Source organism: Prinia subflava, chromosome 6 (assembly GCF_021018805.1).
Source record: "Prinia subflava isolate CZ2003 ecotype Zambia chromosome 6, Cam_Psub_1.2, whole genome shotgun sequence".
Lineage (NCBI taxonomy): Eukaryota > Metazoa > Chordata > Aves > Passeriformes > Cisticolidae > Prinia > Prinia subflava.
In genome coordinates, this window is record NC_086252.1 from 10,442,343 (window position 1) to 10,462,728 (window position 20,386).

General features: G+C 42.9%; 1 protein-coding gene across 4 annotated transcripts in view; it reads left to right on the forward strand.

The window, feature by feature from the left end:
* The window catches only part of DIP2A (disco interacting protein 2 homolog A), a 79,925-nt gene that overhangs the window by 56,725 nt on the left and 2,814 nt on the right, over positions 1 to 20,386 (forward strand). For 2 of the 4 annotated variants that reach the window (XM_063400189.1, XM_063400191.1), the window contains 18 exons: positions 5,092 to 5,228; positions 5,679 to 5,759; positions 5,958 to 6,085; positions 7,109 to 7,223; positions 8,348 to 8,549; positions 8,668 to 8,777; positions 8,917 to 8,997; positions 10,044 to 10,167; positions 10,434 to 10,555; positions 10,855 to 10,966; positions 11,183 to 11,292; positions 11,402 to 11,532; positions 12,150 to 12,318; positions 13,346 to 13,516; positions 16,029 to 16,090; positions 17,924 to 17,981; positions 18,680 to 18,754; positions 19,317 to 19,491. In XM_063400189.1, coding sequence (XP_063256259.1) covers positions 5,092 to 5,228; positions 5,679 to 5,759; positions 5,958 to 6,085; positions 7,109 to 7,223; positions 8,348 to 8,549; positions 8,668 to 8,777; positions 8,917 to 8,997; positions 10,044 to 10,167; positions 10,434 to 10,555; positions 10,855 to 10,966; positions 11,183 to 11,292; positions 11,402 to 11,532; positions 12,150 to 12,318; positions 13,346 to 13,516; positions 16,029 to 16,090; positions 17,924 to 17,981; positions 18,680 to 18,754; positions 19,317 to 19,491 — 2,163 coding nt within the window. Of the gene's footprint in view, positions 1 to 5,091; positions 5,229 to 5,678; positions 5,760 to 5,957; positions 6,090 to 7,108; positions 7,224 to 8,347; positions 8,550 to 8,667; positions 8,778 to 8,916; positions 8,998 to 10,043; positions 10,168 to 10,433; positions 10,556 to 10,854; positions 10,967 to 11,182; positions 11,293 to 11,401; positions 11,533 to 12,149; positions 12,319 to 13,345; positions 13,517 to 16,028; positions 16,091 to 17,923; positions 17,982 to 18,679; positions 18,755 to 19,316; positions 19,492 to 20,386 lie in introns of those variants that run through there. The other 2 variants (XM_063400190.1, XM_063400193.1) reach the window with 2 other exon arrangements.

Consider the following 20,386-nt stretch of genomic DNA (forward strand, 5'->3'; position numbering starts at 1 on the left):
AGTGGTTCAGTTATTACTGAACTTAGATTCAGTGGAGCTTCCTTCTGCTGAAGACTGAGCAGGAGCTCTGCACTTCATACCAAAATGAAGCAGAGAAGTCACTTGGTTGTTGTGTCACCTCTTGAAAATTTTTGTTTTGTGTTAGGACCATTTGAAGTTGTTTTGGAAGTCCATAATAATTTCCAAGAAAGGCAGTAGTAACTTCAGCCTTACAGTTGGACTTGATCTTAAAGGTCTTTTCCAACCTAATCAATTCTCTGATTCTGGGAGTGGCATCAGTGTCTCAAAAAAATAGTGATTTTTCTGCTTGGACTAGAATGCAGATGGCATGGTACTGCTACTGCTGTCTGTTTGGAGTGTCCACACTACTGCTGTCCCTTGAAACCTTGCTGAAATTCAGCTGTGCTCCCAATGTTTTCCTTAGATTACAGGTTAGACACGGGACATGAAGGGAGCAAGTTTGCATGCCCTTCAGATAGTCATGAATTCTTTGGCAAACTGACTGAGCTTAAACTCAGTGTTGCTGCTGTTCAAAAAAGTGGTAGTAGATGCAGGATCAATTGAAATCTTTCTTTGGATCAGTTTATTTTGTGTGGCTCCACCTCTATGGCCCTCCCTGCTACCAAAAACCAGGCCGTGCAAAACCAACAGAGAGATGCTCCTTGCTTTGCTGTAGGCTTGCTCTCACAGCAAAGCATGCTTGACTACACTAATGCACAAAGCTGCCTGCAGCTGCTCTTAGTAGTCAATTGTTGGAGCTGTAAGTCCCCTGGGTTAATTTTCCACAGAGCATCTGCACAGTGGCAGGTTCAAGTCTGCCTCAGGATGCTGGAAAAGTTCCCTGAATGCTTATGGCTAAGTAATTTCACCTCATTATGAGTTGTCGAAAAATATGTCTCTGTCTTTGTGAAATGCCTGATTGAGCAGTCAGAGGGATCTGTAAAAAACCCTTCTTCTTTGTCAGAACTCTTTGGAGCATTGTCTGGCAAATCTAGGGGACCCTTTTGGATTAGAGGGCCACTGGCATGCAGTGATAACACTACCATAACTTTCTGTGTGAGTAAGAAGCATCAAGTGACTTGTCTGGCTGTGTGACGGGAGAACAGTTAAATGCGTGCTGTTAAGTGCCTCAGAGTGATATGACTTGTAATTGATTGCTGTTGTTATTTGAAAACACAGTAGTAAGTGGCAAAACTACGTGTAGGTTAAGCAGAATTTGGGCAGCTTAATTCATGACTCCTTTAAAACTCTGACTAGCATTGGGCTGTCAGAATCTGGGGCAGATTTGCTTCAATTTATCCACGTATTAAGAATTCCAGCAGAAATTTCTCTGTACGTTCCTTAAGTCAGAATATATGTGATAGATTTCATTATAAAGGGTATTAGATAACTTTTGTCTCTTAAAAAATCCTCTGGAGTACAAAGGAAGTCAAAAGACAAGCAGCTACTTACAGGGGTGTGATAAATGAAAAAAATTAATGACTTAAGTAACTGACTTAGTTTCAAACGAGTCTGCATGTACATTCTAACAGTGGAGACACTTGTGCCTTACTTGGTAAGATTTATGCTTTTTCCTGTGTAGTATTCATGGAGGGTGTGCCCTTGTCCATTCTGGCTTGGTGTTTGGCATACAGGAGAGAACATACCACCACCTGTTCATTGCCCCTCTGCTGACTGAGGACTCTTGCTCTTGATCTGCTTTTGGTTTTGTATTTCTTTCTGAAGGCTTTGTTCCATCTTCTGATCCCCACTGGACTTGGAAGTCCACCCTAACCTTTCAAATATTTTGTGACACAGGAGCTCACATTCCTGAATTTCATTTGGAAGTGGTCAAGCCAAATGGTTTTGATCTCATTACCTGTGAAGATCTCTGGCATGCTTTATTCAGGATCTACCTGGTTAAAAGGTCATGGATGAAATGTCCACTTGCACCCTCCTTTTCTTCAGATCTTGCTTTTTTTTCTGAGATGCTGAGCCCACCTGCTCAGGGGATCTTATTCTACAGAGCCATCAGCACCAGAGTCATGTGTCACTGCTGTTCAACCCATAGGCCATTCTTGATGCCACATTCCCTTCACGTTCATTTTCTACCATGAATGCCCATCACAAGGGCCCATCACACTCACGGGAAGTGCCAGCATCCACAAGAAATCTTCCCCTCAAAGATAGCATGGAAATTCTTAAGAGAAAATCTGGTATGCATTCTGGAATCCTGTCCTGGAGGAATGATGTTTTACTCCACCTGTTGACCACCTTGGGCTATTTTGCATAGTTTCTGCCTGGGACTGGCATTGCTAAATTTGGCTCCTCACAATATTCAGTTCATTTTTTCAAACTGGACTGGTAAAGATGATAGGGGAGAGTGTCAAAACCTCTTTTTTTCTGCCCATCCTCAAACTCCAACTTTCATGTCAACTGGAATGAGATTACCGTGTTATCTGTCATCTTGGAAGCATATTATACCTTAGGTTTGAGTCTGGATATGTTGCCTAGTGGATGTGTTAACTGCAGTTAAGTTTGTCTCCCTTCTACTTCTCAACTAATCCTTTCCATTCTTTTACTGGGATCTTCTCCAGATGTTCTTTCTTTGATAGGAGCTGACACTATTGAATCCAAAAGTTCTAAATCCCTATAGCCTCTAATAATACAAAGGCTCATTCCTAGAAACAATGCTGGTGCAGCAGCTACTTTCTTACACTCAGGCAGGAAACTTCAATTTGTTACCAAATCCTGGCTTCTGCAAGATCTTCTGCAATGAACAGAATCATGTTCTGGATTCCATCTGCATTCAGTAGCTCTCTAGAAGTTTAGGGAGATGGTTCCAATTTCCTAAATGTTGGGATGCTCGCATTGTCTCCAGCCCATGGATGTCTTGTATTTCATTGTTTTCTCTGTCCATGTCTGAGCAGATATTTGCCTAGGTTCTGGTAGTTACCACAACGCATCTCCAGTGCAGAGGGATCTGGTGCCTTTACCTCAGTGGAAAGAGTTGTTACAAAACAATTTGGTGAAGCTTTCAGGTTTTTTCCTTAGATTGCGGGTTAACAGCACCTCTTTTCCACTCAGCCCTTAGAATTTATCATATTCTTCAGTTTTGTGTTCCTCAGGATTCAGTCTGTCACACAGTGGCACAACAGCCACTGCAGAACAACTTCTCTTGGAGACCTGTACTAGTGCACACTTGGGATGAGATGTTTTCTTCAGATATAAATGTTACACTTTGGATGATCATGATCATCTCTAGAGTCTAGATTTATGTTCATCCTCATCTAGGAAGTTAGCTTGCTTTATGCCTATTGCCCTTTCAAGAGGACCAGGAAGAGATTCAGGTCTGCATTTGATACCCCATATGCTGTTTTTCTCAAGGATGAGATTTCTTTGGAAACCCTGGAAATATCTTCCACCAATGATTCTAGAGGCATTTTATCCTGTCATTTTAGTATTCTTCCTAAGGCTTCATGCTTCTAGAAGAGAAATTCTTAGTAAAGATTGTAATGCAAGGGTAGCCATCATATATGGATCCTCTATGAAATGCTGCAAAAGGAACAAGAGAGCACTTCAGACCCTCATCAGTACCTTTAGTCATGGCCTTCTGCTGTGCAGGTCCCTGGCATTCTTCTTGCATTCCTGCTGTGCTAGTCTCGAAACATCCAGAGCTGAATCCAGTCTTGGGTAGGGCATCAGTGTCGTCCTTTGCACAGCAGGATTCTCATCTCCTGCCAGCACAGTCCTTGGCAGGTTTGACTGCTGTGAGTCACCATCTGTCAGAATGTACATGTGGACTCATTGGAAGAAAGAAAGCTTTCCTAGCTGGAATCTGTGTTCTTCGTGATGTGCAGTCCACATGTACATTCCTGTCCCATCTGCTTTTCCTTTCTCTTTAATTCTTTTTCAGATGCAATGCTGTTGAGAGAGCCTGAAATGGTGGTAGATGCACTCTCTTGTATGTCACACATGAAGCAGGAAAAGGAGGAGAAGCAAGAGTAGAGGCTTCACAGATACTGCAGAAGGGCAGCCTTGCAGTATAACCTGGCAGGACAGAACTGTGCCTGCTGTTAGAATGTACGTGTAGACTACCTGTATCATACATTGGTTACTGGTAAGTATTTTTTTTACTTGATCAGGGTGATAGGATTGTCTTTTGGCTTCATGGATGGAGCATCATTTAGGGACTGCAGGCTGATCCATTGGTTTTTCCATGTTTATGACTGCAGTGAGGGCTGTACATCTGTAAATGCCCACAAACTGTGCTTTCTCCAGTTATTAACACTTCTCTTTGCATCACTGTTTAGTGTTACATACAGAGTTCTGATGTTTGCTCAAGTTATTTCCTGTAGTAATAAACTATTCAGTCAGTTCCAATTTACCACTGAGTTTTATTTTTTTTCCTTCCTGAATTGCAAAATGTGAGGTTTTGCATGACAGATAGTTCATACTGTAGGTATTAATTCCAGATATCTAGTTCACACATACAATAACCAGAAACTGTACCAGAATTTGAGTAGCATCTCTTTACTTGGTCACACAAGGTTATGATTGCATAGTTCCAAACAATTACCAATAACTGCTAGTTGTTCTAATAGGTAATTTTTATGAAACCAAGATAATTTAGAGGTTGATCTATTGGTAGGGTGAATGATTGTCTCACCTGTTCATATCTGCCAATTGGAAGACTTCTCTAAGGTTTGAAAATGTACCCGCAAATCTATTTTACCAGCAGTCCTTGGTCCATGCAGGCAGCAGAGTTGGCTTTACCATGTTTATTTTGTATTGACATGGGTAGATTTATTGATTTCTTTCTTGATCTTGGGTCTTAAACTCCCTCAGTCTGCTGTGCCTTGGACTCAGCTGCAGCTGATGTGGAGGCAGTGAAGCACTGTAAGAAAAAAACATTGCATTTGTGAACTTAATCTTGGAGAACAGATTGCACAGGCTGTCAAGAAGCTAAAGTGAGCTCTCTTACATGCTGTGTTTTTGCTGTAGCTGATGAATAATTGATACTAAAATCTTTATCTATCAGTGGCAGAGCACCACGCGTGTCAGCTGCTGGAGCAGACAAACACAGTGATTCTGTATTCTTCCTCCGTGCAGCCAGCATGTGTGTTGTAAAAGTGGATGGGACTCCTTATCTGTGTAAAGCTGATGAGGTTGGAGAAATATGTGTGAATTCAGGAGCAACTGGAACAGCATACTTTGGCCTCCTCGGAATCACCAAGAATGTATTTGAGGTTTGGATTTCTTTGTAATTGCTACATTTCCAGTATTTCTTCTTGCAAATAAACTTATTTATTTCTTAAAGGTCCTTTTTGTGTGTGTGTGTGCATGTGTGTGTTTTATTTGGTTTGGTTTTTTAGTTAGTTAGAAAAAAGCCCTGGCTAGGTACACTTTGCTTCATTCATAGAATCATAACAAGACATTCTGTCTCTTAGAACCAAAAATACCAAGTGTCATCTGCAGTCAGTCAGCTGCTTCTGTATTCCACAGTGCAGTGTAGTGCCTATGTGAGCATTTATCTTAGCTCTGAATTAACACAGTGGTCTTATGTGTAGTTACCTGAAGGCATTCCAGTCTTTCTGCCTGTATTTTTCCTTGCAATGGTAGCCCCTTTCATGTATTCTGGCAGTAAAGGAGTGACAGTCCTTATCAGTCAGTGAGTGAATCCTTCTGTGTTCTTCCAGGCCATCCCAGTGACGGCAGCTGGCGTGCCTGTATCAGACCAGCCCTTCACAAGAACAGGATTGCTCGGCTTCGTGGGTCCTGTAAGTGTGAACAAGCCCTCAGGGCTCTGCTTGGTCCTGACTCCCAACTCTGAAGTGACGCCCCTGAATTCAGCAGCACCCAGTGTCAGGGCACTGACCTCCTCTAGATCTCGAGAGTATTGTTGGCTTGAGTCAGGCACATATTGCCAGGAGTGAGGAGGTTTTTCTGCTCTGTTTCTAATCCTTCCTTCTTTTCAGGACTATTTGGTGTTTGTGGTAGGAAAACTGGATGGCTTGATGACAGTCAGTGGCCGCAGGCACAATGCAGATGATGTGGTAGCCACGGCCTTGGCAGTTGAACCCATGAAGTTTGTCTATCGGGGAAGGTGAGTGCATTAAAAACTGCAACACTGCTGGTTGGGCCTCGTTGCTCCTTTTATAACCCACAGACCTCAAGTGACACAGCATACACAGGAGCGGTGCATGTGAACTTCACGTTTGTGTTTTGTAGGAAAGTTGGCACTAGGTTGTGAACTTGGTTGCTCCTGCTAACTTGTAAGACAACTATTGACACCCTGCTTCATGCATAATAGATTTAAATTACTTTCACACAGTATAAAGGTAGACTTTAAAGTGTCTGTTTAAAACTTCTTTCAAAGCTTCTCTTGAGACACTCAAAAGAAGCTCATATGCCAGATGTAAAACACTGCTGGCCCCTGAGCCTTTTGGGTGGCTGAGGGAGGCACTGTGCAGCCTGTTCAAAAGAACAAACTAGGCTGCTGAAGGACCCTCAGAGATGGTGTGTAGTACCTCCAAACCTGAGTGCTCTTAAGTGGTCCATGGCTCAATGTCCAGATGAAGATCAATGACAAGTGGAGTCTCTCAGGGTTCAGACCGGGACTAGTCCAAGCTGAGGTATTATTAATATTTTATCCTAGAAGAGGCAAGCTTAAAACTAATTTAATTCCCCAAAGGAAGTTAAGTATTTTTGAGTGCAAAGCATCTGGTGGTCAGTAACTTGGCATAGTTGTCTTCCAGGAGGGACATTGTTTGTGGGGGCTACAAGGCATAGTTGTCTTCCAGGAGGGACATTGTGGGGGCTACAAGTCTAGTGTGCATGATGGAGTTTGATAGGCAAGGTTGGCACACGCTCTACATGTATGGAACTTGCCCATCAGACACATGCTACATGGGTGCCTGCAAATCCACCTGACCCCCAGGAGAGATCAGTTGCAGCGAGGAACCCACATGCTCGCCCTTTTCCTGTGATTTTTGGTGATCTGGCATGAGTAATGCTTGTGTGTGTGACACAGTGCCATGAGAGGTTGCAGCCATTCCCATGTGATGATAAGCCATGCTCTGTTCACCCTGTGTTGCATCCTATCATTCTTCTGTCCTTTGTGTTTTAGGATAGCAGTGTTTTCTGTGCCCGTGTTGCATGATGATCGGATAGTGCTTGTGGCAGAGCAACGGCCTGACGCCTCAGAGGAGGATAGTTTTCAGTGGATGAGCAGGGTCCTACAGGTAGTCAGTCTGTCCTTTTCTCTTTCCAGATGAATAAGGCTGATGCATGAAATAAGAATATTAGAGCTTCTTGGGTTTTTTTTTTTTTTTTCCCATAAGCAAAACCTATCAGTATAACCACAGAGAGCTGTAGTAAGATAATTTGTTCAGGGTTGAGAATTAACAGCATTTTGTAAAAAGTCGGACTTCCTTTCAGAACGTTTTTTTAACTTCCTACTACTAGGATTCTCAAAGTCCTGAGGGTGATGGGTTTTGTTTGGGTTAATTCTACATGTCTCTTCTGGTTTCATACTGAGAGTTACCCTTGAAAAGTATACTGCCAAGTATCAGAACAGCCCCGAAAGCTTTTTATCACTAACAGCCTTATTCTAGATCTGCAACAAGAAGTATTAAAAACTTTTCTCCTTAGTTATCTTACTATATTTTTGGGGGGATGAAGGACAGGAGGAAGGGGAACTGTGGTAGGTCTGCATTTGCAGATTTTAGAAATAATCAGTTCTCAGGAAGTGAAAATGGAGAGATCAATTATGGAGACTCTGGGGAAAACTGAAGGGAGGGATTCAGAGAACAACTTTAAGGAAGTTTGCTCTTAAGAGTAAGGCAGTTTGGTTTCTGTCTAATTTCAGCTTTCTTATCTTTTTGGAGAGAATAGCTGGCATTTGGAGAAAATATTTTTGTTTCTCCTTTTAAAAGTGTCATAGCTAAAAGAGACACATAAGATTTAGGCAGCAAAGATGCTTCCCTCCTAAATTTTGTGAGTTTTATGTTCTACTGCGCTTTTGTGATTGTGCCATACATGCTAAATTTGCTGTGATATGACTTTGGCTTTTGAAAATCTCTGCACTTTTTGCCCACTTTTAAGAGACTTTCCTAATCCCTGATGTGCAGGTGGCATCCCCTTGATAGAGGGCACAAGCAAAGTCCTGGGTCTGCTCCTGCTCCCATTGAAGTCATGGCACAGCTTCTATGAGTTCAGTGAGTGCAGAATTGGACCCTTTATTTGCAAATTGTGGTGCAAGTAAAAATTTTAATGTTAAAAATGAATTGAATTCAAATTCTTGCTCTAGCTACATCCCGGTTGATAATGTGGAATGGTTTTTGTTTGTTTTTTTATTTCTGTGAAGGCAATTGATAGCATTCACCAAGTAGGTGTGTACTGCCTTGCTTTGGTGCCAGCCAACACTTTGCCAAAGGCTCCACTCGGAGGGATTCATATTTCAGAAACGAAGCAGCGCTTTTTGGAGGGTGCTCTGCATCCTTGTAACGTCTTGATGTGTCCCCACACGTGCGTTACCAACCTGCCCAAGCCTCGGCAGAAACAGCCAGGTGAGGAGAGCAGAGTGGGTGCTAGTTCTGCCAGACCTGTGTTATACAGGGCACCTGCAGGCTGAACTGTTCCTTAGCTTGTTTTTCCTCATTTTGCACTCTTCTTTTCAAAATGCAGATGTTGGTCCTGCGTCAATGATTGTGGGAAACCTTGTAGCAGGCAAGAGGATTGCACAAGCCTCGGGGAGAGATGTTAGCCAGCTGGAGGACAATGACCAGGCAAGAAAGGTGACACTGGGATCCTGGTATTATTAAATATTTGAGTTAACTTTTTCAGAATGAGAGAAGGCCAGGTATGAGATTCTGCTGAAAATAAACCTGAGGCACTTTGAGTGAATTTGAATGTCCCCTTTTTCTTCCCTTTCAGTTCCTGTATTTAGCAGATGTTCTCCAGTGGCGAGCTCAGACAACCCCAGATCATCCACTCTTCCTTCTGTTGAATTCCAAGGTAAGATGCACTTTGGAGTATACTTGGAGATTGAGACCAAAACAAAAGATTATTTAGATTCTAAGAAAATTCCTTGTAGAAGTCTTTTCCTGAAATGCTGCAGATTATTTTAATGAAGGAGACAAAAATTGCAGTAGTTGGTAAGCGGCATAAATTTTTCCACTTCTGGAATTTTATATCATATGTTTTATTCCATATCTGGAATTTCAGTGTGCATTCTGCCTAGCTTAAAACATTGTAGTAATTGCATTTCCTGCTGGAACACAACTTTTGTCATATTAACGGAAGCCATGATTCTGTCTTCATTCCTGAGCACAAGGGTTAACTGTAAGTCAGAAATGGAGGATTTCCTGATTAGAAGATCCAGAGGCTAAGTAGAGAGCCCTTGGGACAGCTTTGGAGTCAGATTTTCTAGGAGCAGTGTCACACCCGGCAGGGGATACTGATGCCTTGCCCTGGGCCAGGCTCTGCTCTCAAAAAGGATGGCACATAGAGTGAAAGTAACAGCCCAGGGACAAATTGGATCTGCTTTGTGCTGTACTGCAGACACGAGTCTTGCAGAAAGGCCAGCAGCAGTCTTTGGGAAGTGAAGGATTTGTAGGTCTCATTCAAAAGGGCAAAAGAGTTTAGGACATAGTTCAGACTTCCTGACTTTTCTTTTGAGACTGTACTTTAGCAAAAGAAATAGTTTCAACAGTTATTGTTAAATCAGTTTATTCTCTCAGAGTAAAGAAGATTTAGAGGGAAGTTTTCTAGTATGAAGCAGCCCTTTCCCAGGTCACTTTGTTCAGGCAAGTTTTACCCTTGACACAGAGACTCTGCAAAAGGAAGCCCAAAACTTGGGCACAAAGAAATTACGTGGTGGTGAACAGGTCCTAAGCTGTCCCAAAATAGCTGGGTACTAGTGATCTACCGTGCTGTATGTTGGTGTGTTCACACGTCTCCATGAGAAATCCTTTTGTTTTACACCTTTTCCTGCCAATATCCGAGTCACTGAGCTGGTGCTGTTGCTGTAAAGGTGTCTGCTGTCCTTGTCTCCTGTGCAGGGTACTGTAGCCAGCACTGCCTCGTGCATCCAGCTGCACAAGAGGGCAGAGAGAGTGGCAGTGGCACTGATGGAGAAGGGACGGCTGAATGTGGGTGACCACGTGGCCCTGGTGTACCCTCCAGGTAAGGCAACACAGACAGCAAGACCCATAATCACACAGCACAAGGGAAGAAGTTGTGTCCATTGAATGGATTTTTATAATTTTTGGTAGCTCTTAAATGCAAAACATTTTAAACAGGGTGTGGAATAGCTTGTTGATTGGAAGAGACATTCGTAACAAATCTTTGCATCTTAATAACATAAATCAGTGTCTATTTTGGTTTTGGTGAAAGAGTTCATCCTATTGATCTGATAAAAAGAGCTTTAATTTCACAAATATCCTTTCCAGGAGTAGACTTGATAGCAACTTTTTATGGCTGTTTGTACGCTGGCTGTGTTCCCATCACTGTCCGTCCACCTCATCCACAGAACCTTGCTACCACTCTGCCCACTGTCAAAATGATTGTAGAGGTAGGTATGAGACATTCTTCTTGAGCTTTTGGGGCGTGGTGAAAGGTTGATGAAGCCTGATGAATTGCTTTGCTACAGTTGGTGTGAAATAACCTAGAAAATAAATATTTGGTGTGCTGTGGCTGAGACAGTAATGACTTCTTCAGAAACTCGTTTAAAATGGTCTCTTTTGTCCTGATTTATTTTGCTTTATTTCCAATTATTTTCTTCATCTCTTCATCTTACTGGATGCTTATGATGTGACTTTAAGCATGCATTCCCTGGTTTTATCAATGGTCTTAATGCTTTGCCTTTTGCAGGTCAGTAAGTCTGCGTGTATATTGACCACTCAAGCTATAATGAAACTGCTCAGGTCCAAGGAGGCTGCAGCAGCTGTAGACATTAAAACGTGGCCCACTATTTTGGATACAGGTACAGTAGCTAAAATTAAATAGTTTAAAGAGTGATGTATTTATTTTGCTACACCACAACTGCCTGATTGAGTGGATGTGTTGTGCATTGCGTTAAAATAGCTGTCCAGAAACTGTAAGGAGGATCTGATGATAATGCTGTAAAGATATATTTTTTGTCCTGTGCCTGTTTCCCAAAATAATATGGTACTCTCCTCTACTTATGTATTTTAAATAGATGATATGCCTAAAAAGAAGCTGGCTAATGTTTTCAGACCTACGTCTCCAGATATGTTGGCATACTTGGACTTCAGTGTGTCCACCACTGGTATATTAGCAGGAGTAAAGGTACAGTAACAAGGGATAGTCATGTTTTATTCCTTTACATTTATAAAGAAATATGTAAGACCCTCTTTCTAGAAGGTGGTCCCTGAGAGGTCCTGTTTTCCTCTTGCAGATGTCACACGCAGCTACAAGTGCCTTATGCCGCTCTATAAAGCTCCAGTGTGAGCTGTACCCGTCCCGACAGATTGCCATCTGCCTGGACCCCTACTGTGGCTTGGGCTTTGCACTGTGGTGCTTGTGCAGGTAGGGCTCTGGAGCTCTGGGTCTGCTCACATGTGCCCAGCCTTCTCTAGAACCCCAGGGAATGGACATGGGTGAACCTGTCAAAGAAACCCAAATTGACATTTTTATCAGTATTTCAGAAAGCAACTTTTGTGGTAAGAAAATCCATTTGTCAGCTACTTGAGTAACTTCCAGTTTGCAAGTGGAATTAATTGCAAAAATTAACTATCCTTTGATAGTTTAGTATTCAGCTGATAATGATCTTTTATGTGTAATTTAACCCGATGAAGTCTAGCTTTTCTTAAAAAACCAGTTGTGTCCAAATTCAAGGAAGAAAATAAAGAACTTCACTGTCTGTTTCACATTGATTAAGTAAATCCTTTTAAAGTCTTTTGAGATTAAACCATATGTTTTGACAAGACCTTCACTGCAAGAGTGGTATGCGGTAAGAAATACTGCTAAAGGAAGCAGTTAAGTTTCTTAATGTTTCTTAAAATGAGTGAGTCTTGACTTGATTCAATCAGATACCTACTCTAATGCAGCACATCTCACAAAGCTGCATTTTGTTTTGCCTTTTAAAACGTGCTGTATGCATTAATTAAGGGAATTTTCATGTTCCTATTGCTTCTTCTCCCCAGTATATATTCAGGTCACCAGTCCATCCTGGTGCCTCCTCTGGAGCTGGAGAGCAACGTGTCTCTGTGGCTGTCTGCTGTCAGCCAGTACAAGGTGCGCGTCACCTTCTGCTCCTACTCCGTGATGGAGATGTGCACCAAAGGCCTCGGGACACAGACTGATGCTCTCCGGGTGAGTGGGCTTCATTTTCCCCCATATTGACATAAACATAGATGTACTGTTTTAAAAAAACTTCATTTGGGCTTGGAGAAGATGAGGTTTTAAGTGTTCCCGTGAGAGCCTTCCATTATGGCTTGATTTCTGGGGAGCGTTGAGACTGCTGGAAGATTCAGCTTCCATGTTTCTGATGGAGCAAAAAAGAAGCCTTGTATTTTCACCTCACCCAAAACAGCCAAAAGAAAAAGCCCCCCAAAACTCATCAAGTCTCACTTACCTTCACATATCACTTGATATGAAAGTGTTGATCTCTAAAATGGATATTATCTTCCCCAGTCCTGGAAGAAGTGTTCCAGGCCAGGCTGGATGGGGCTTGGAGCAGCCTGATCTAGAGGAAAGTGTCCCTGGCCATGCAGAGGTGTTGAAATGAGATGGGCTTTAAAGTCCTTTCCTTCCCACTCAAAGCATATGCTGTATGATACTTTGATTCCCAACATCAGTTACACTCTAATACATCTGTTTATTTTTGAGGGAAATCTCTCAACTCAGATTTAATTTCCTTAAAGAGGAAGGAGCATTCCCACACCTGTAGTAACTCAGGTGCTCAGGACTTCCACTGGGAATGTGTGGCAGCTCTTTCACATAAAGATGGTTGTATTGTGTGCTCTCAATAGAGACAAGAAAACCTTGTCCCTCTGTTCTGCTGGACCTCACCAAAGGGAATCCTGGCCCACAGTCAGTTGTTCCAGGTTCACATCCACGTTGAGAGGAGCTGATGATGTCTGGGACACCTAAACTGTGCAGCGCTGGGAGCCGGCAGGTCTCTGGCGAGCCCAGCCCTGTGGCAGAATGACATTTTGAGGGTTTTTCAGCTCAAAATGCTGAGTGACTATGTTGCAGCTACCCATTGTCTGTAGTGTTAATCCAGTTCATTTCTTACTCCAGTGCTTTTGAAGCTGTTCTGTCACACAAATGAAGCAGCTTCTTTCTAGAATTGCCGCCTTTGAAGTTACAATGTTGTTCTCTCCCCTCGCCCTCCCAGATGAAGGGGGTTAATCTGTCCTGTGTGCGCACCTGCATGGTGGTGGCAGAGGAGAGGCCGAGGATCACCCTCACCCAGTCTTTCTCCAAGTTGTTCAAAGACCTGGGCCTCTCTGCCCGTGCAGTGAGCACTACCTTCGGGTGCAGGGTCAACGTGGCAATCTGCTTACAGGTGAGATTAAACGGCCTGTTCCTTACACAGAATCTCTGGGAACTTGGTAGGAAATCATATTCAGCTCGATGGATTTCTTTTTCTGAACTAGAGCTACATTGCATGCTTGCTTCATCACCAAGTTAAATTAAGCTTTTTAATAAGATGTTTAATATGATGTTGATTATGATAATTTCACTTTTCTGTACTAATTGACCAATTGATTTGCTTTTCTAATCCAAAGGGTCAGTACTAAGAAACTTGTTTCCTTCCTACTATGCAGGAGAAGTATTAAATAAACACCTTCCTATTCATAAATATTACATTACAAGCAGTGCTATTTCAGCTTTTGTATGGTTAGATTTTGTCTTGTTTTGTATAATGTGGAATTAAATGGAAGACAGAATTTTGCAAACAAGACCCAAAAAAATTGACACTTCTGGCTGTTTTTTTTTTCTTTTTAAAGATCTCAAATGAGTATTAGCAACATAAAAATATTTTTGTCTCACCTTGTGTGAGAGCTGGACTTTTTTTTAACTTAAAAGTGTGAAATTGGAAGCTTTGAGAGGGAGGATATGCCCATAACGTGCTCAGCCATGCTTTACAGTCTGGAGATAATGACATGCTGTGGGCCAGAACCACCTTTGATAGTTTAGTATTCAGCTGATAATAATATTTTATGAGTAATTTAACCAGATGAAGTCTAACTTTTCTTAATGAAGTATTTCTTTCCCAGTTAGGAGATTAAAAAAAATACATACATTTATGGATATATAGATATATTTCAAAACTTACCTGAAAAATCAGGTATTAAGTAAGCATGGACTAGAAAATGGGAAAGCACTCTGGAGTTTGGAGGATGCTTGAGTTAGTAAATAAAGTGCTCAGGTTTCAGATGAGGCAGTATATAGCTTTATACGTGGGGAATTTCTTAGGGGATTAAGTATGTGTCATTGTAAATTTAATTTCCAATTTTATTGGTATGAATTACACTTAATAAAATAGGATTCTATCAAAATTGCCACTGTACTTCTGCAAAACTTTAGGTTTTCTTTTTTTAGTTCCTGCTGCCCATAGATGAAGAAAAGCCCTTTTAGCTCTCAGAATATATTAGAGTGTTCTAGGTTTCCTACAAAAGAGATATTTTGGGACATGAGTTACTTAAATATGTTGCCATTCACAATTGTTTCCTTAGTTTCTATGTATCTTTCACAATTAAAGGAGAAAGGATTTTTAAAGACCAAACCAAGTGGTTGTAAAGAAATAATGTCAAAGTAATTTTATGAATCAGTCGGTGGAAAAAGAGGAAGGATACACACAAAATCAAGATGACTGCAAATTAAGATTTTAAATTCATGGAATAAAACATTTCAGCTGCCAAGGGTGAAAGAATAGCTTTCCGAATTGCCTGTGTGAATAAAAATTTCAAAAGCCAGTTTGAGATAAAGGGGTGGGAAATGGTTTTTCTGCAGAATACTGAATGGCAACATAAAAAGTACTCAAAAAAAACCTGGAGAGGAATACAGGACTGCTGGGCAGTTAAGCTTCCCCTTCATTTTATGCCTTTTCCATCTATGTTTTCCATTCTTGAACCCCTGTTTAGTGGGAAGGGTTTTCTACCCCATTTCCCCAGTTCTTTCAAAATGGTGCCTCCATGAGACTTTTTAAATTTGATTTACTTGAATGGAAATGAATGACCAAACTTGTGATACAAATTATCAGACAGATAAATGTCTTCCAACCCTGCTGGACTGGTTCACTGAGAAGTATTTGTGAAGCTGCAGTCTTCCAGAGGGAGAAGGGATTTATTATAAAGCGATGTATGAGCTGCCATAGCCCTCTTTTGTTCATGGTCTGAGACTTGCATGTTTCCAAAAGAACTACCTAAAAGTGCCAAGCTCTTAAATAATCTGAAATGGAAATTTTCTTTTCATTCTAAAACAGTGTAAGTTTTGTTTTCTGTCTTACTGTGTGTATCTTATGTTTCCAGTGCCTCTTTGTTTGTATTTTCTTTTTTTCCCCTTTCTCTCTGTTTCCCACACTTTGATGGCCTCTGTTACTTCTGTTTGTGGTCCTGCTGTCAGCCAAACAGGCTGGGCAAGCTGGCTGAACAGGTATAGTGATGCATGTGTGCTTGTCACATCCTAAAGTCCATCTGGTTCTGCAGTGTTAGGGACTAGGCCCACTCAGGTTTATGCTTTTACATCCTTTTGCACTGGCTGTGTGGATTTCAGGGCAGGTGCTTATTCAAATAAGATCCTAAAAGCTGAATTTTAAATTTAAGCATTTTGCAAACTTAGACTTACCTGTACTACGTACTTCACTTGTGCATTCATTGACTGATTCCATAAAAAGCAAAGGCTCTACAGTAGTCACTGTAGGAAGGGGGGCTACTTTATTTCTTCTACATTAGAGAAGCGCTTTGTAAGTGTCAGTAAAAAAGGGAGAGAAATCTGTGAATTTATGTGGCTGTGAGAATGTAAGCAGGGTGTTGTGGCTTCTGTTGAACTTGTTTCTTCCTCCTTATCCTTAGGGAACAGCAGGACCAGATCCAACAACGGTCTATGTAGATATGCGAGCACTTCGACATGACAGGTACAGTGTGTGTTAGAGCATTAACTCTTCCATGGCTGTGGCAAAGGAACTTCAGCCTCATTGCATCGGTTTGTTGAAATACCCTTGGTAGCCACCAGCTGACTCCCTGCCATATTATATCCCTGCGCTGTGCAATTCCCAGAAATCTGCTCTCTAACAATCCTGTAGGGAGTGGAAATACCACAGTTAGAATCTCCCTTAGTATTTTTTTTTTCCTTTAAGCCAAAACAACTCTGTTTCCTCAGCCTTCCCTGGGCTACACTGTGTCACTTAATGCCACTTAGTCTGCTTGCTCTTTATTGTTTCTAATTCCTACTGAAGCTCTGCCATGGCTCAGTGTGACAAGTAGAGGTCCAGGAGAATCCAGAAAAGAAGGTGAATTTAAAATGCTGATGTGACTGCCACCTTCAGGCTTTGTTGGAAAAAATTACTCATCTTTCCAGAGAGCCGAGTTACAGATTTTTAAAAGAAATGTGTTGTATGCCGATGCTAATAGGGAAGTTTTGAGGACAGCTAGAAACTTGTAACTGTAAGTTGTGCATAAATGAGAGTAACTGGATGATTCATCGCAGCTCAGTCAGTGCAGCTAAGGATGGAGTAGCAGTGCATATACCAGAACACATCTGTTAAGTTTCTGTTTATGTTCTTGTCTTGGTTTGAAAGGCAGGCGTCTGCCAAGGAAGGTGGGAACCTCCCTTGGAGTGGAAAATACGACACCCTTCCCTCCAAATTATTATACCTGAGATTGAGGGTGTTTGAGGCAGAGCTGTGGGTGCAGCAGTACCAGTTCTTTACTAATCTCTCCATTCTGTGTATAACAGGGCACAGACAGGGCAGAGCCCCTCGGCCCTCTCGGGGCTCCGGCGCGTCCCCTCCGCTGCAGTTCCGCCCGCGGCCGCCGGGGGCGCTGCGGGCCGGGCCGGGCGGGGCGGGGCGGTGCCTGCCCGCCTGCAGGGGGCGCTGTGCCGCGGCCCTGAGGGGACGCGCTGATGGCGCCGAAGCAGCTCAAGAGAGGGAAAAGGGTTTGGCCTTTACGAGAGATGTAAAGGTTTGTTCTTCACAAACCTGCAGCGGCAGCCGGTCCCAGTGCCCTCTGGATGGGGAAATGAGCTGCAGCAGGAACCTTGGAGCAGTGGCTGGAACAGCAGAGGCGGGCACACCCCAGAGTGGCAAACAAAACAACACGAATTCCACAGCCGTAGCCAGAACCATGGGGTCAGGCAGACATGGGCCATTGGGGTGAAATGTAGTGAAAAACCCAAAGCAGCGGCAGAAGGCAGCAGGGCTGGGCAGCAGCTGTGCTCCTGCAAGCAGCCAGGAGAGGCTCCCTCGGAGTAGGGAGGGGCTCAGGGTCCTGGGTTTTCCCCTGAGGAAACTGAGTAGATGGTGAGGGTCCTTTTCCAGTGCGATCGAGTGTTACTAAGGTCCCAGGTCACCGGCTGCTCTTACGAGCAAAGCCTCACTCATGGTAGAAGCAGTAAAAGGCAGAACTCCAAGCTGGTGGCAAATTCTTCCCACAGCAGCCGCAGACCAGCCATCTTCCCTCTAATCTGAGAGGGAGAGAGGAGCCAGGCCCAGCTCCTCACCCCTCAGCCAAAATCTCACCGTATCTCTGCCCTTCCCAAGAGAAAGCCCCTCAGCTACAAGAGTGCAGCCAGCTGCACCTTTCCCCCTCCTCCTTGGCTACATCTTTTGTCTCTCTTAAGTACAGTCATTATTATCTCTTAAGCAGCAGATGGGAAGAAATTTCCTGAGAGAAAAAAGAGAAAAAAAAAAACCTAACATCCAACAGTTCGTAAAGCCTTGTACAAGTGTATCCTCTTGTTTTCTCAGGGTGCGCTTGGTAGAGAGAGGTTCTCCACACAGTCTGCCACTTATGGAGTCTGGGAAGGTGAGAGAGACTGAGTGTGATCCTTCCCCCTCACAAAATCATGGGATGGCTTGGTTTGGAAAGGACTTTCAAGCTCATCTCATTCTAGTCCCTGTCCGCCATGGGTGAGGGGACACCTTCCACTAGACCAGGTTGCTCCAAGTCCCATTTGACCTGGCCTTGGACACTTCCAGGAGTGAGGTAGCCACAGCTTTTCTGGACAACCTGTGCTAAAGCCTCACCACCCTCACAGGGGAGAATTCTTCACAACATCTACTCTAAATGTCCTCTTTCAGGTTAAAGCCATTATGATAGTCATTATGTCTTTATGGCCCTCACCTGGGCTGGGAGCTGCATCACCTGGATCTCAGTGCAGAATATGTGGGATGAGCTTGGCTAATCAGAATGTGTCCAGGAGAAGGAGTAGTTAAAGTGAAGCCAGGTGCATGACATGAAGCAATAGGGTAAATTGTTACCACCCAAACAAACTTGAAGCCTTCATATGGAAGGCATTTTCTAGGTGTGAAACCAACGCTGAAGCTGCAAAACAGCTGCTCAGAGTTAAAATCATTTAACAGGTTAAACAACAGTGGTAGGAGGAGATGGTTGATATCTGTGGTGCAGAAAAGAGTAGTAAGGAAAGCAGAGGCTGTTGACTTCTGATTAACTTTTCTTTTGATTAATTAATTTTCTTAATTTCTGTTTGCTTCTTACTCAAGATTCTTCCAGGAGTAAAGGTCATCATAGCACACACAGAAACCAAGGGACCTCTGGGAGACTCGCATTTAGGAGAGGTAAAGGTTTGGTACTGTTGTACCGGGTTTATTGGCAGTGATGTGATACAGCGATACCTCCCGTTGGATAAATGCCTTCCTTCCCCTGAGTGGGGCACCAGGATGGCCCTGGTGTGGCACGTGAATGAACCCCACAGAGAGCTGGCACTCAGTGCATTCCTGCACATGTGAGCACCGGGTGAGGCCATCTAGTCTGTGTCTGCCTGGCTGCTAGAACAGGTAGGGATGTACTGCCATGAGTGGGCAGCATCAGTAGGAAATTTGCTGCTTGGTTTAACCTTTGTTTTATAGGCATCTTTTGTTGTGTAATAAGATGCCTAGCTAATAGGTTAGCAGGTGTTCCTTCACAGTAAGCCAAATGCCTGGATCCTTTTTTTATGGCCTCTACTATCCCCCAATTACATGCGTATAAAAATCCTTTTCTGTGGTCAAAAGTTAATGATTTTTTTGGAGTAGTCAAGAATTGTCAGTGAAACGGATCTTTTAAATCAATTGGCGACGCTGTCTGTGTCTGGCAAAATAACCTGTGTTTATTGCAGTTTGGATTTGGTTTATCCTGTAGATATGGGTGAGTAGCCCACACAATGCTACTGGTTACTACACGGTGTATGGAGAAGAAGCACTGCACGCTGATCACTTTACTGCTCGCCTGAGTTTTGGGGACACTCAGACCATGTGGGCTCGCACCGGGTACCTGGGCTTCCTGCGCAGGACAGAGCTGACGGATGCCAGTGGAGGTGAGGGGAAACACCCCGACCAACAGGGACACTTGTGTGAGGCTCCTAGGGCAGGCTGGGCAGCAAAGATTGGGCTGTCTGGCACGTTTATGCCGACTCCCATCACAGAAGACTCCTGAATTAAGCAAGAGATGTTCTGTCATTCAGCAGATTCAGGACATGCACTGACACCAGTGATTTTGCAGTCTTTCAGAAGTTGAAGGCGTAGAGGAGAAACTTCCCAGTAGAGAAAATAACTTGTTAGTCTTGGGGGGTTTCTTAATCTAAGCCAAGATATCTAAATTTGGGGAAAGTTTATCTTCCAGCTGCTCTGTTTTCTGTTGAGACAGAATACAAAGTAGATACAGCTCTTGATTATCATATATTAAAAAAACCCCTGAACATTCTAAGGAAAGAAGTTTGAATGTTTGTAACTTAGTAACAAATGTATATTGCTGGTTTTCTGTGATTGGACTTAAATGAACGATGGTGCCTACATAAATAGTGTCAGTGTCCCAGCCGCTGCCACTGAATTATAGTAAGTTTTTGTGCCTTGAAGCTTTCTGAAAAAGCACATATCACAGAGATTTTTATCAGCATGGAACAATGTCAGTTGTCCTTCAGTTTTTAAGAGGCTTTGTGCAGTAAATTAACATACAGTATACATGAAATACAGCTTCCCAACATGATTTTCACCTCCAGTGACACAACTGAGCAAGACTATAAAACAGTTAACAAAGAAAAAGCAGAATTGAACTGAACAGTTACAAGGGTGAATGTGGAGAGTGTGTCCTTCAGGTGGGATCTAGGTGAGCTTTGCTTATTTAACCTGGCAGAGTTGAGTCTGGGGAGAGGACAATGTTGTTCTTTCTGTGTGAACTCTGGGATCTTAAGAAGCTGAGTAGAATTTTGCTGG